Here is a 15,700-nt window from a genome sequence, read left to right on the forward strand (position 1 = left end):
TTTATTCTATATATTATTTGTTTGAAATATCTTTTACCATCCCTTCGCTCTCATTCTGTGTCTGTCTTTAAGGCTAAAGTGAGTCTATCGTAGATAGTATATCATTGAATCTTAGTAATTTTATTTATTCAGCCATTTTGTGTCTTTTGATTAGAGAATTTAATTCATTTAAAGTAATTATTGATAGATAATGACTTATTGACATTTTGTCCTTTGCTTTCTGGCTGTTTTGTAAATATATATTTCCTTGTGTCCTATTCTGCTGTCTTTTTTTGTGTTTTGTTTCTTTTGTTATTAGTATGCTTTGACTTTTTTTTAATCATGCTTTTATATAAATACTACAGATTTTTCCCTTGTAGTTATCATGAGTCTTACTTAAAATATTACAAAATTATATATAACACTCTATTTCGAACTAATAAAAACTTCAATAGAATTTCTAAACTTTACACTTTTACATCTCCTTTCCCTGCATTTTAGGTTATTACTGTTACTATTTGCATACCTTTTATATTGTGTAACTGCTCTTATACAATATAAGAGCAGATTGCTGTAGTTATTATTTTTACTACATTTGCTTTTTAACTTTTAAACTAGAGTTGTAAGTGAATAATGCACCACTATTACCATATTACAGAATCTAACTTTTACTATATATTTACCATTATCAGTGAGTTTTTACAGTACCTTATGTTTTTATCATGTTACCTCTTTTTTTTTTTCACTCAAAGTACTCTCTTTAGCATATTTTTTGTGAGGCAAGTGTAGTGGTGATGAACTCCCCCAGCTTTTGTTTGTTCAGGAATGTCCTTTATCTCTCCTTCATTTCTGATGAATAGCTTTGCCGGTTATAGCATTCTTAATTGACAGGTCTTTTTTAATATTTTGAATACAGTCATGCACCACTTAATAGTAGGCATACATTCTGAGAAATGCATCAGGCGATTTTGTCATTGTGGGAACTTATATAGTATAATATAGTATACTTACACAAATCTAGATGGTATGGTCTACTGTATACCTAGGTTATTATGGTATAGCCTATTTCTCGTAGGCTATGAGCCTGTACATCATGTTCTTATACTGTAGGCAGTTGTAACACCATGGTATTTGTGTATCTAAACAAATCTGAACATAAAAGAGGTACATTTAGATATAGTATAAAAGATAATAAACTGTGCATGTATGGTATGCTTGTTGGAGCAGGAGGAAGACTGGAAAAAGGCACCATGGGAAGGGAGAGTAGATGTTTGGAGGAGGGAGGGAGGCAGAATTGAAAAAGATACAGAGAGAGATAGCTCAAGGTGAGAAATAAGAGGCCGAAGAGAAAGAGAGCAAGAGAGGGAGGGAGGAAGGGGAGAGAGAAAGGAGACTGGGAGGAAAGAGAGATAAAGAGAAAAGGAAGGGAAGCAAGTATGTGCACACATATGTGGGAAGTGGCTCCAGACTCCCCCACCCACTCCTCTTGCTCTCTCATCAACTCTTACCCCTGGCAAAGTCAGGTCCATGGGCACACAGTGGGTGGACAGCATGCTGAGCCTCTTCACTTATTTAAACCACCTAGATCCAGCAGTAAATTCACCATCATTGTTGGGTCCAGCCTTTACTTTCAACATTGGAAACTAACTTTTTGCTTATAATCCATTATAATCTTTTGGGACCACCGTTGTTAATGCAGTGTCATTGACCTAAATGTTATGCAGTGCATGACTGTATATCATTCTCATTGTCTCCTGTCCTGAATGTTTCAGTTGAGAAATCCACTGATAGTCTTAATGGGGTTACCTTGTATGTGATTTCTCTCTTTTCTCTTGCTGTTTTTCAAAATTCTTTGACTTTTGACAGTTTAATTATAATGTGTTACAGTGTAACCCTATTCGGGTTCAACATATTTGGGGTTCATGGATTTGGATGTCTGTTTCTCCTCCAGGTTTGGAAAGTTTCTGCCATTATTTCTTTAACTATATTTTCTGTCCCTTTTTTTTTCTCCTTCTGTATACCAAAATGGAGATAAGATACTGTTTCTTTTGATTATGACCCATAAGTCACATAGGTTTTCTGTACTCATTTTCATTTTTTTCTTTTTGCTTCTATGACGAGATAATTTTAAATGGCCTTTTAGATCACTGACTTTTTTCTGCATGGTCAAGTCTGTTGTTGAAGCTGTTGAATTCTACAGTTCAGTCATATTTTTCAGCCTTAGGATTTCTTTGTTGAACTTGTCTTTTTGTTCCTGCATTGTTTTCCTAATTTCATTTAGTTAAGTCTGTGTGTTCTTGTACTGCTCTAAACTTAAAATAATTGCTCTAAATTTTTTGTGTGACATTTTGTAGATCTTTTATTCATTAGTTTCCTTCGAAGTTGTCATTTTTACCAGAGTTTCCTGGTCTTTGATTCTTTTTGTTGGTATCTTTGTATTCAAGTAAGTGGTCTCCTCTTCCAGCCTTTACAGGTTCACTTTGGCAGAGAAAGTTCTTCACAAGCTCATTTTGGGTTTCTAGCCATGTCTACCAGTAACATTTTTGGGCATGTGGGGCTTGCTATAAAGGTCTGTTGTTATGTGCCATATAACTTTTCAGTCAACAGTGGACCGCATATACTGCGGTGGTGCCATAAGATTATAAAGTAGCTGAAAAATTCCTATTGCATAGTGACATCATAGCCATTGCAATGTAGCACAGTTATTATTCACCTGGTTATAGAAATGCTGGTATAAATAAATCTATTGTTTCTAAGTCATATAAAAGTATAACACATACAATTACGTACAGTACATACTACTTGATGATAATACTTGACCATGTTACTGGTTTACATATTTACTATACTTTTTAATTGTTATTTTACAGTGTTCTCTACTCAAAAAAAAGTTTGCTGTAAAACATTATACCTTGTTACACTGGCAGCAACCTCATACATCTCATGTTCATATCTCTTGATTGCATAATTTTCTCTTATACTTGATTTAATCTCATGTTCTATAAATTTTGTGTAGTGTAAGTGTACAGTGTTTATTGGTTTACCATAATATACAGCAATGTCCTAGGCCTTCACATTCACTCACTGACTCACTCATAGCATCTTCCAGTCCTGCAAGCTTTATGGTAAGTGCCTCGTACAGGTGTACCACTTTTCATCTTTTATACTGTATTTTTTACTGTACTTTTTCTTTGTTTAGATAAATAAATACCATTGTCTTACAGTTGCCTATAATATTCAGTATAGTAACATGCCGTATAGGTTTGTAGCCTAGATATGTAATAAGCAATACCATCCAGGTTTATGTAAGTATACTCTGTGATGTTCGCACAACAACAAAATTGCCTAACACATTTCTCAGAACATGTCCCCATTGTTAAGCAACACATGGCTACTTTGGAGCAAGGCCACTGCCCAAACTCTGAGGTCTGAGTATAGTCGGACAGATATCTAGTTTGGTTCCCTGTAGGAAGGGCTCTTTGGTCAGGCTTACTAGACATTCATGACTAGATATTATACTTAGCTTCTCTGCCCTGGAAAGGCAGCAAGACAGACCCCAAAGCCTGCTCACCTTGTTGTTTGGGGACCTGAATCAAGCAAGACTGTGTACTGAATTCTCTGGGCAAATGGGGCCATCTGTTTTGTTCTGTAGACAGGGAGACCCACAGGTTGTGCTTGCTGTTCAGTTGCCGCTTTAGGCAGTGCTCTAGTTAGGTTCCCTGGTCAGAGAAGCTGAAAGCTGTATTATTCAGCAATGTGAGGGGCTACAAAATATTTTCCTGCCTAGGCATAGTGGGAGAACCAGCTCAAGTGCTGGTAAGGCTCTTTATTTGTGGTCTTGACTCAAGCCAACCAGTACCCCAAGATCCCTGTCTGAACAGGCCACTGGCTTTGCTCTGTAGACTATCATTTCTGCCCTGGGCACAGGGAATGAAAGCTATTAGTTATTGTAAAAACTCAAGATACCTTTGGTAACAAGAAGCCTCTTATATACATTTTTTTTTTTTTTTACAAAGAAGATGTGGTAAACATTCTTACTTCTTAAGACTACCTGTTAAAAACTACTTATTTCCTTGCTATCATAGTTTTTCATGTACTTCATAACTCCATTTTAGATTACAAAACTCTTAGAAGAATTGAGAGAAGCCAAAGAAAGCCATACACCAGAAATGAAACATTTCATGGGCTTAGAAAAGAAAATTAAACAGATGGAAATGAGACATAAACAAAGAGAGCAGGAACTTCAACAGGTAAAGTGGTAAATCACATTTACATATTTGTATAGTTCTTCACTTTTAAGTAACCTCCAGTTTGGTAAAGTTTTGTCATTCTTAGCAAAACTTCTTAAAGTGTTTCCATTATATATTGATATTTTTAAAATAAATATATAGCTTTTAAGAGAAAGACTAAATCTCAAATATCTGAAGATTGGTTTGCCTTGCATTCGAAGAAATAAAGATACAACTTGTATCATGTTCATAATGATTGATGGTACCTAAAAAGTTCATTTCAATAAAAGTTTGTAAGAAATATATTTACATTAAAATGCGATCATTTAAATTATTATGTGCCTAATACTAATAATAATTACTATACTTAATTATAAACAGGTAAATTAATAGTAATCAGAAATGGCAAAAGTAAGGGCATGATGTGTTTTTAGGCATGAGCCTTGGTGCTGATATTTAGTTTGCTTGGAATGGAACAACAAAATATCAAACTGAGTGGATTAAAAAACTAATTTTCTCACTATTTGGGAAGCTAGAATTCCAAAATCAAGGTTCCAGTCGATTCATTTTCTGCTGAGAGTTCTCTGATGCCTCTTCTTATAAAGACACTAATCCAGTCCATCTAAAATGTTCAGGCCCCTACTGTTGGTACTTCATTTCACCTTAATTAGTTCCTTCCTCCAAATACAGCCACACTGTGGCTTAAGGCTTCAACATTTGAAGAGGGGGACATACAAAGGTTCATTCTAAAACAGTGTAACTTTATATATCCTTTGAAAACAAAAAATACCATCATTCAGAGCTTCATAGTTGACTTAAGTTACACAGAAAAACCTTAGCTCAATTTAGTCCTATCAAGATTCCAGCTTTTTATCTCTCTCAGAACTACAAAATGTGAAATGGAGAACAAAGAGATTAATGAAATTTATTTCTCATTCTTACTCAAACTTATTTGTGGACTTCTTTTAAAAACACATTGTACACCAAGAAGCCATTATCCATAATAGAATTAAGACATCACAATGGATCGCCATTTCACCAGAGCCAACCCCATGTGTCACTTTTTAATGCCTGTCCCAGGAAATGGTTGTAAGTTGTTGAATATGTTTAACATTTTCTTCCTCACTTATTACAGACACACACTGTATTATAGCCTTATGACAGCTAATAATTTGGAGTCTTGTTATAAATAAATGTGATTAATGTATGTACATATATTGAAAAATCTTGTATACATTATTTTAATATGTACATTTATTTTATAAATTTTGACTGTTTTAGTTACTAGAGGAAAAATATAGTAGGATTTTTAGGACATCCTTGATTTATAGAGGTGATGGATTTCAGTTTCACATACAACATGGTAAAATGATAAATTAGGATATCATCAAGATGGCAACATTGGTCATTACACCTTCAGTCTGCCTCATAAGAAGACTAACTAGCAACCATCCATAAAATCTAAGAACACAGAAATGAGGCTAAAGGACCCATTTGGACCACAGAGTGCATTAAGAAGGGTAGGAGGAACAGTCACAATCTGACAGCATCACCCCTCCCCCAGGCAGGCACAGTGTGCACCATGAGGATCTACAGTGAAAAAAAGAGCCCAAGGTGAACATTCAGCTTGCCCACAATTGTAGGTTGCTTCCAAAAGGCCCACGTGGGTCTCGCCTCATGGGGATTTCAGAGTGAATCTGTATTGCTCAAGCCCTGGAGATCAGATTGTGACAAGAAAGGGTGGCAGGCCTTACAGCAACCAACACTGACATCTTGATAGACTGACTTTTCCTCTGAACCAGTGCCCAAGTAGAGATACCAACCAGCAGTTGTGTTCATTTGCAGAATCAAGGTATGAGGTCAGGGCCTCACCCTCCCCCACAAAAAAGAGATTCCAATAACAGTCAAAAGAAAAGAACAACAAAATAGTTTCCAGGAGATTTGCCCAAGGATACTACTGCCAACGTGTCCAAAACCCCAAGCTGCATTGAGTGGCATACAACTGTCCCTGCCAAAGTAAACCTCCTAAAAAGGAGACCACTTACTCAAATGCACAGATACCAACACAAAAAATCAAGGATCATGAGAATTAGGTAAATATGACACCACCAAAGGAAACTAATAAAGCTCCAATAACGGACCCTAAAGAACTGGAACGCTATGAACTCTCAGACAAAAATAATTCAGAATAGTCCTCTTAAAGAAGTTGGAACTAGATGAACACAGAGACAACTAAACAAAATAAGAAAATACATGAGCAAAACAAATTCAACAAAAATAGAAACCATCAAAACAAATTGTACACCTGAAAAACACAAAGGACAGAACTGAAGAATCAAGAGGTTCAACAATAGACTCGACCTAGCAGAAGAATCAGTGAACTGAAAGATAGATCATTTGAAATTATCTTGTCATAGGAGATAGAAGAATGAAAACCTAAAAAGTTTTCAGAATTTGAGACACAATTAGAAAAAATAATGTCTCCATTTTGAAAACTCCAGAAGAAGAAAAAGGAAAATAGAAAGTATACTTAAAGCAATAATGGCTGAAACTCCTGGGGAGAGATACAGACGTTCAAATTAATGAGGCCCAAAAGACCCTAAATAGAACCTAAAAAGGTCTACACCAAGACACATTATAAATAAGTCTTCAAGTCAAAGACAAGTTCCATTTCAAGATTGCAACATAAGAATTTCCTGAATTCATCTCCCATAGACATACTACATCTACAGCTACATATGGAACAGTTTCCTCTGGGGGAAAAAAGACCCTGAAAAACTAGCTGAACTCCTATGCATCAGGTGAACAAGGAAAAACATATCAAAATGGGTAGGAGAGGCTAAGACACAACCTTATTATAATCCCCCACCTCCAGTGCAGTGACCCACAATCAATAGGGAGCTCAAATCCCCAAGCTTTTCCATGACGAGGAGATTCCAAAAGAAAGAACAAGTTAAAACACCAGAAAGCGTCTTTATGAAACAAATAAGTGATTGCCTGAACAAAGTAAAAACTTCAACAAAGAGGTAGAAATTATAAGAAAGTACCAAATAGTTTGTGACTTCTAAAGAATACAATAACGGCACTGAAAAATACAATAGAGTTGTTCAATAGTAGACTGCATGAAGCAGAAGAAAAGATCAGTGAACTCATAGACAGGGTAGTGAAAATCATTCAATCAGAGCAACAAAAAATAATAAATAAGAATGAAAGAAAAAGTTAAGATAGCTTAAGGGACTTAATGGAACACCATCAAACAGGAGTCCCAGAAGGAGAGAGAGAGAGAAAAGGCAGAAAACAATTTGAAGAGTAATGGCTGAAAACTTTCATAACCTGGAGAATAAAACAGCATCCAGATCCAGGATGCCCAGAGTTCCAAATAAGAAACACCCAAAGACCCACAACAAAACACATTATAATTAAATTACCAAAATCTAAAGACGATGAAAGAAAAAAGCAAGAGAAAAAGAGCTTGATATATACAAGGAACCTTCTTAAGATCATCACCAGATTTGTCGGCAGAAACTGTGCAGTCCAGAAGGCAACAGCACAATATATTTAAAGTGCTGAAAGAAAAAACTTCCAACCAGAATACTCTACCCAGCAAACCTGTCATTCACAGTTGAAGGAGAGATAAAAGAAAGTTTTACAGACAAACAGAAGCTAAAGGAGTTAATCACCACTAGACTAGCCTCACAAGAAATGTTAAAGGGATGTCTTTAAGCTGAAACAAAAGGGTGTTAATCAGTAACAGGACATCTGAAAGTATAAATCTCACCGGCAAAGGTAAATATATGCCAATATTCAGAATAATCTCATGTTGTAAAGATAGTGGGTTAATCATTTATAAATCTAATATGAAAGTTAAAAGGTAAAAGTAATCAAAATATAACTAATAATTTCAGGGCTGCACAAGATAAAAAGATATAAATTGTGACATCAAAAACATAAAACAGGAGAAATAAAAATGTAGAACTTTAGAATGCATTCGACTTAAGTTGTTATCAACTTAAAATAAACTTAAAAGTGAAAGTTGTCTTATGTAAGTAAGCTTTATGGTAACCACGAAGCAAAAACTTCTAGCAAAAACACAAGAGATAAAGGAATCTAAGCTTACCACCTAGAGCCCAGAAATAAACCCACGCCAATATGGTCAATTCTGTGACAAAGGAGCAATATACAATGGGGTAAAGACAGTCTCTTCAATTAAATGTTGAGAAAACTGGACGGATAAATGCAAAAGAATGAAACTGGATCACTGTCTTATATGAACAAACTCAAAATAAAGACTTAAGTACTTCTAAAAGATAACATAGGCAGTAAACTCTGACATTGCTTAGGTTTTTGTTTTTTGTTTTTGGTTTTTTTGTTTGTTCGTTTGTTTTTTTTTTTTGGATATGTCTCCTTGGGCAAGAGAAACAAAGGAAAAAATAAACAGGACGTCATCAAACTAAAAAGCTCTGCATAGCAAAGGAAACCATCAGCAAAACAAAAAGGCAGCCTACTGAGTGGAGAAGATATTTGCCAATGATATATCTGATTAGAGGTTAATATCCAAAACATAAGAAACTCATACAACTTAACACCAAAAAGCAAACAATACAATTAAAAAGTAGGCAGAGGATCTGAATAGAGATTTCTCCAAAGAGGGCATACAGATGGCCAATAGACATATGAATGAGATGCTCAATATCTCTGATCATCAGAGAAATGCAAATTAAAACCACAAAGAATATTGCAATAAAGCTAGTCGTAATCTTTTTGCTGGTAGGGTATCTTGTCTTCAATGTGTAAAAAATGCTACATCAGTGAAGTGCAATACAAAGAGGTGTGTCTGTATACCTCAACAAATTAGACAACCTAGAAGAAATGGATAAATTCCCAGAAACTGACCAAGACTGAATCATTAAGAGACGTAAGATCTGAACAGACCAATTACTAGTAAGGAGACTGAATCAGTAATCGAAACCTCCCAACAGAGAAAAGCCCAGGACCAGATGACTTTCCTGGTGAATTCAGTCAAACTGTTAAAAACCAATTAATGCCAGTCCTTCTCAAAATTTTCCAAAGAATAGAAGAGAACACTCCCAAACTCATTTTACAAGGCAAGCATTACCCTGATAACAAAGGCAGATAAGGACACTGCAAGAAAAAACTGTAGGTCACTATCTCTGATGAATATAGGTGCAAAAATTCTTAAAGAAGAAAAAAAAATTAAACAGCACATTAAAATTATACACTACAATTAAGTGGGATTCATCCCTGAGATTTGTAAAGATGGTTCCTCATATGCACATGAATTGGTATAATATGTCACATTGATAGAATGAAAAATAAAAATCATGATCATCTCAATAGATGCAAAAAAGAGCATTTGACAAAATTCAACATCCATTCATGACAAAAACTCTTAACAAATGAAGTATGGAAGGAATGTACCTCAACATAGTAAGGGCTATATATTACAAGCCCACAGCTAACATACTCAGTGGTGAAAGTTTGAAAGTTTTTCCTCTAAGATCAGGGACAAGACAAGGGTGCTCAGTGTCACCACACCTACAGTACTGGACTTCCAAACTACTAGAATTCCTAGCCAGAGCAATCAGGCAAGAAAAAGAAAGGAAAAGCATCAGAATTGGAAATGAAGAAGTAAAATTGACTATGTTGATGGCATGATCTTATATATAGCAAATGTATATAAAGGCTTCACATAAAAATTGTTCATTAGTCAACAAATTCAGTAAAATTGCAGGGTATAAAAATCTATACAAAATCCACTAGTGAAAAAAAACACTAGTTTTTTATATAATAACAAATTATCTGAAAAAGAAAATCTTATATGCAGTAGCATAAAAAACATTAAAATATTTGGTAATCTATCTGAGGAAGTGAAATATCTGTATACTGAAAACTATAAGACATAAGACATTGATGAAAGAAATTAAAGCTACAAATAAATGAAAAGGTATCCCATATCTATAGATTGGAAGAATTAATGCAGATTTTCCCCACTATCCAAAAGTAGACTGACCTATGAAACCTTTGATAAGTTGAAATGGCATAAAAAGAAGCAGTTACTGTTAATTTATATGTAAAAATTTTTAGCATTCCCAAAACTAACCTACCCAGTCACGTAAAACCAAAAACAACACTAACATACCCAAAGCAATCTATAGATTCAGTATAATCCCTAACAAGATTCCATTGGCCGTTTTTACAGTACAGCTATGCTCTGCATAATGATATTTCAGTCAGTGACAGACTGCATATACTCTGGTTGTCCCATAAGATTATACACATGGCTTAGGTGTGAAGTGGACTGTTCCATCTAGGTTTGCATAAGTACACTCTATGATGTTCGTTCACCCAGTGACAAAAATTGCCTAATGACACATTTTTCAGACAGTATCCCCGTCGTTAAGTGACTCATAACTAATGGGAAAAAAAAATTCTAAAATTTGTATGGAACCACAAAAAGCACCAGATAGCCAAAGCAATCTCGACAAAAAAGAACAAAGTTGGAAGCATCACACTTATTAAATTTGAAACTATATTACAGAGCTGTAGTAATCAAAACGGTATGGTCCTGGCATTAAAAACAGACTGTAAACCAGTGGAACAGAATCAAGAGCCCAGAAATAAATTCATGCATATACAACCAACTAGTATTTGATAAGGGAGTCAAGAATACTCAATGGAGAAATGACATTCTCAATAAATAATTCTGGGTAAATTGGATATTCACATGCAAAAGAATGAAACTAGACCCCTATCTTACACCACTCATAATGGATTTAAAGACTTAAAATAAGACCTGAAACCATAAAACTCCTAGAAGAAAACATAGGGAAAACGCTCCTTTACCTGGGTCTTGATAATTATTTTTTGATTATGACACTTAAAGCATAAGCAACAAAATTTAAAAAAAAGTTGGACTACATCAAACTATAAAAACTACATAACTAAAGAAACAAAAAAATTAAAAGGCAGCCCTATGAAGTGGGAGAAAATATTTGGAAACCACACATCTGATAAGGGGTTAAAATCCAAAATGTACAAGAAACTCATAACTCAATGGCAAAAAAAAAAAAAAAAAAGCAAAGGACCTGAATAGACATTTTTCCAAATAAGATATTTATATGGCCAACAGTTATATGAAAATGCTCAAGATCACTAATTATTAGAGAAATCCGAATCAAAAGCACAATGAGATGTCACCTCACATCTGTTGAATGGCTGTCATCCAAAAAGACAAAAATAACAAGTGTTGGTAAGGATGCGGAGAAAAAGGAACTTGTTGGCGGAATATAAATTGGTGCAGCCACTATGGAAAACAGTATGGCAGTTCCTCAAAATATTAAAAATAGAATTACTGTGTGATCCAACAGTTCCACTTTATATATCTGAAGGAAACAAGTCACTATACCAAAGAGAGATCTACGCCCCATGTTCATTGCAACATTATTTATGATAGCCAATACATGGAAACAACATAAATGTCTATCCGTGGATGAAGGATAAGGAAAATGTGGTGTATATACATACAGTGGAATAGCATTCAGCCACAGAAAAGGAAATCCTACTGCTTGCAACAACATGGGTGGACCTTGAAGACATTTTGCTAAGTGAAGTAAATCAGACAGAGACAAATAATGTATGATCTCAGTTATATATGGATTCTAAAAAAACTCATAGAAACAGAGATCAGACTGGTAATTGCCAGAGGAGGGGTGGTATGGGGGAAATTGGTGAAGATGGTCAAAAGGTACAAACATTCAGTGTAAGTTCTGGGGATGTAATGTATAGCATGCTGGCTATAGTAACAATACTGTATTGTATATTTGAAAACTGCTAGGAAAGTAAACCTTAAATTTTCATCACAAGGAAAAAATTTTGAAGCTATGTGAGGCAGTAGATGTTAACTTATTGTAATTTTACCATAAACATATAGTAAAATGATATATGTGTGTGTGTGTGTGTGTGTGTGTGTGTGTGTGTGTGTGTATTGAGTCAACTACCTTGTATACCTTAAACATACAATGTTATATGTCAGTAATATCTCAATATAACTGGAAAAAAATGTTAAATGCCAAATTAATTTCACCATATAATAGCCATCTAAAATTTAAGTATAATGTTTTACTTAAAATTAAAAATTCATATAGCATTTGATGTTCCCCTGAACTCAAGCACCTATTTACACAATATTTCTGAAATGCTTTTATGTTAGAATTAAGAAGTTAACTCTATAGTAAGGCAGGGTCATTGATAAAAATTACATTAGAGATGTTCATTCAGCATATTCAATATTTAGGAACGTTATTGGTTTTGTTGCCCTCACTAGTCGTTTTTGTATGTCTCGCTTTCTCTGGTTTGTAATGCTTGTGACTAATGATTCCCCTGTGGTACTGGAATGGGTACCCTCACTTCATAGCTGAAAAAATTGACCCACATAAGCAAGGCAGTTTAATGTGGTGGTTAACAGCAGGGACTCTGGGGCCAGGCTGCCTGGGTGGAAATCCTGACTGCTTCAATGGATTGTGTGTGAGCCTTGACCAAAATTTTTTTTAACTTATCTGTGCCTCCATTTCCCTACCTGTTAAGTGGAGATAAATATGTAGAATTCACCTCCTAGTGTGGTGGCAGAATTAAATGAGTTAACATGGATAAAATTCTCAAAACCAAGCCTGGCACATGATAGATGCTACATGTGTGTACTTTTCTTATCATTTCTAGTGCTATAACATAATGACATGTGTTGTATATTAAAACTATCTTGATTGCATCTCAGGTGCTATTCTTAAGAGGAAGAGCTTTTTGGAGATGTTTGGAGTCATATCAAGTTATTAGAAATTTCTGATGCAATATAGTACTCATTATTCACAGCTTAAAAAAACAAACAAACTAACTAACTAAAAATCCCTATCAGAACTAGATTCTAAATGTCCCACTTTTCACCCTCTTCACCTGCAAGCCTGTTCATTGACACAGTGGAGCCGGTTGGGTAGGGCTCCCTCTCCGCCCACTCCCCTCTGATACATAGGTCACCGGTTTACTATAGCCAGCATTGTCCCCTTTAGCTCCTTGAGATTGTTTAAATGTTCTTCACCCCCACTATGAACTGTAACAGTAATATGGATTTTTATTTACAGATAATACAGCAAACACACCAAGTAGTAGAAACGGAGCAAAACAAAGAAATTGAGAAATGGAAAAGACTCGCACAGTTGAAGAATCGTGAGCTGGACAAGTTCCGCACAGAATTAGACTCAATATTAGATGTTCTCAGAGAGCTGCACCGGCAGGGGGTGGTTGTGCCAGTTTCTTTTGCAGATGAAGTGAACGCACCAGAGTATTATTAGACACTCAGAATTCATGTGACTTCCTGGGAACGCCTGAAGATGGATGATGGCTGGGATTGTGCCACTGTCGGAAGGAAGCTTTTGATAACAAGTGTTCCAGTATTTTGCCAGAAAGCAAACAACACAAAAGCAACATTTCAGAATAAATTGCCCTTAACCAATAAGAAACAAAAAAACTTTATGGTATATTTTACTGAAAATCAGTAACCAGCCATATTTTAAATAATTCATGAACAAGTCCCTTTATGTCAGGTGATTAGTGTTAGATTTATTGTAAAAGTTCTCACATGCTAGATATGGAAGGAAAAGAAAATTGCACTTATTCTGTCATTGTTGACTTAAGTGTGTATTCTCAATTCTTGGTGCAAAAAAACAGGTCCTCTTATGGAAACGCAGGAAGGAATATGAGAGCACAGTGGCTTGGACAGTCACATTGACAGTCACCTTAATAGGAGAGCTTCCGCCATCATTTTGATGAGAATTGTAACTTCTGTACAAGTAGACAGTGAACTCTTGTGTTCTCCCAGATTTCTATTCCTAACTCTAGGTGCCTTATTTTTGCACTTGATACAGGTACAAAATATATTTTCACAAGTGAAATAGGTGAATTTGATTTATTCACTGTTTTAATCTTTCATGCTACATGTCTTAAATGCCAGTTCTTTTCTGTAACTAAGATTTTAAAACAATATTAACATTTTTACTTTATTTAAAAAATAATTTATGTCCATTAGAAAAAACTAAAAGCATGCATAAAAGTAGCCAGATTCTTATTTTATTTTATAATTCCCATTTCCAAAAGCAGATAGTGAGTATATAAAATACTGGTAAGTTAAAGGTATAGCCAGTTTCTTTCAAATGTCCTAGCCCCGTTCTGTCCAGTACATGTACAATGTGAGCCACATGTAATTTCTGATTTTATTGTTGCCACATTTTAAAAGATTTTTTAAAAGATGAAACTAATTTTAGTAATTTATGTAATCTAATGTAGCCAGAATGTGAAAGTTGAGTTTTACGTTTTGGTTTGGTTTTTGTTTTTTTCGTACTAAGTTTCTAAATTCTGATATATTTTACATTTATAGCACATTTCAGTTTGGACTAGACACATTCTATGTGCTCAATAACCACATGCCAATAAATGCAATTATAGAATAATAATGACAAAGTGAATACTTTATAAAGGACAGGTAAAATAGATCTTGGTGAATAGATTATGGGTAGCATAAAATAGATTATGGGTAGCAAACGTGAAATGTGGAAATTAAATTACAAGAAATACAATTAATGTCTTAATGTCCAACATTTTTAATGTCCTTTTCTTGAGAGCAGGTAAAAGCATTAATTATACTTTGCTATTTTTTTATGTAAAATTTTAAGTTATAAACTATTTTGGTTATTATTTGAGTGTACTTTGTGTATTTTTTATCTGCAAGCCTATTAATTTATAGCTACACCATCCCTTTCCTTGTCCTTTTGACTGATTCTATTAATGAACCATTCATTCAGGCACAAACACGGTTGATTCTAAAACACAAGGAAGTACAATTATAGATGATTACTTACAACAAAAGTACATTCTATTTGATGAGGATTCTATATTCTTTTTTGGAATAACCTGTGCACATGGCGGGTCTTCAATTCTATTTACAGTTTAAAGATCCATAAGTACTATCAGAACTATTACAACTGAAAACCTCAGGGACCATACTATTCTATTCCTTAGTCATTGCACTGAGGGTCCAGGGTAAGAACACAGAAAATAGACTATCTTGAGTAGGACGTCTTTTATGAAGATCTAAGCCCCAGAAAATATCAATCCTCTGCTACCAGTTCCATCCCCTCAGTTTCATAAGGCACCTGCATCCACAGGCCTTCTCTTCAGAACCTTATCAGAATATATGGCTTGTGGCAGACACCACTGCTTTTGTGCAGAGTGCTTTCTGATCAGATCTACGACTACTTATGAGCCCACAGCATTCTATAACTAGTATCTGCCTACCCGTCAACCCTCGGAAATCTGGGCTTTAGCATTAGGGTCCATTCCATATTGTAAAAACTCTAAATTTCTGTTAAATGCCTAAAACATTGAAACCTTCCTCTTTCCCACCCATACATACTAAGGACTCTAGG

The 15,700-nt window shown here is 34.9% G+C and overlaps 1 protein-coding gene across 3 annotated transcripts in view; it reads left to right on the forward strand.

Annotated features, from left to right (window-relative positions):
- Nucleotides 1-14,923, forward strand: part of CEP162 (centrosomal protein 162) — an 88,344-nt gene extending 73,421 nt beyond the window's left edge. For all 3 annotated transcript variants that reach the window (XM_011364876.2, XM_011364877.2, XM_023533413.1), the window contains 2 exons: nt 4,095-4,229; nt 13,361-14,923. In XM_011364876.2, coding sequence (XP_011363178.1) covers nt 4,095-4,229; nt 13,361-13,570 — 345 coding nt within the window. In that variant the 3' untranslated portion in view covers nt 13,571-14,923. The remainder of the gene's footprint in view (nt 1-4,094; nt 4,230-13,360) is intronic.
- The last annotated feature ends 777 nt before the right edge of the window (nt 14,924-15,700 follow it).

The sequence above is a fragment of the Pteropus vampyrus genome, unplaced genomic scaffold, assembly GCF_000151845.1.
Source record: "Pteropus vampyrus isolate Shadow unplaced genomic scaffold, Pvam_2.0 Scaffold102, whole genome shotgun sequence".
NCBI lineage: Eukaryota > Metazoa > Chordata > Mammalia > Chiroptera > Pteropodidae > Pteropus > Pteropus vampyrus.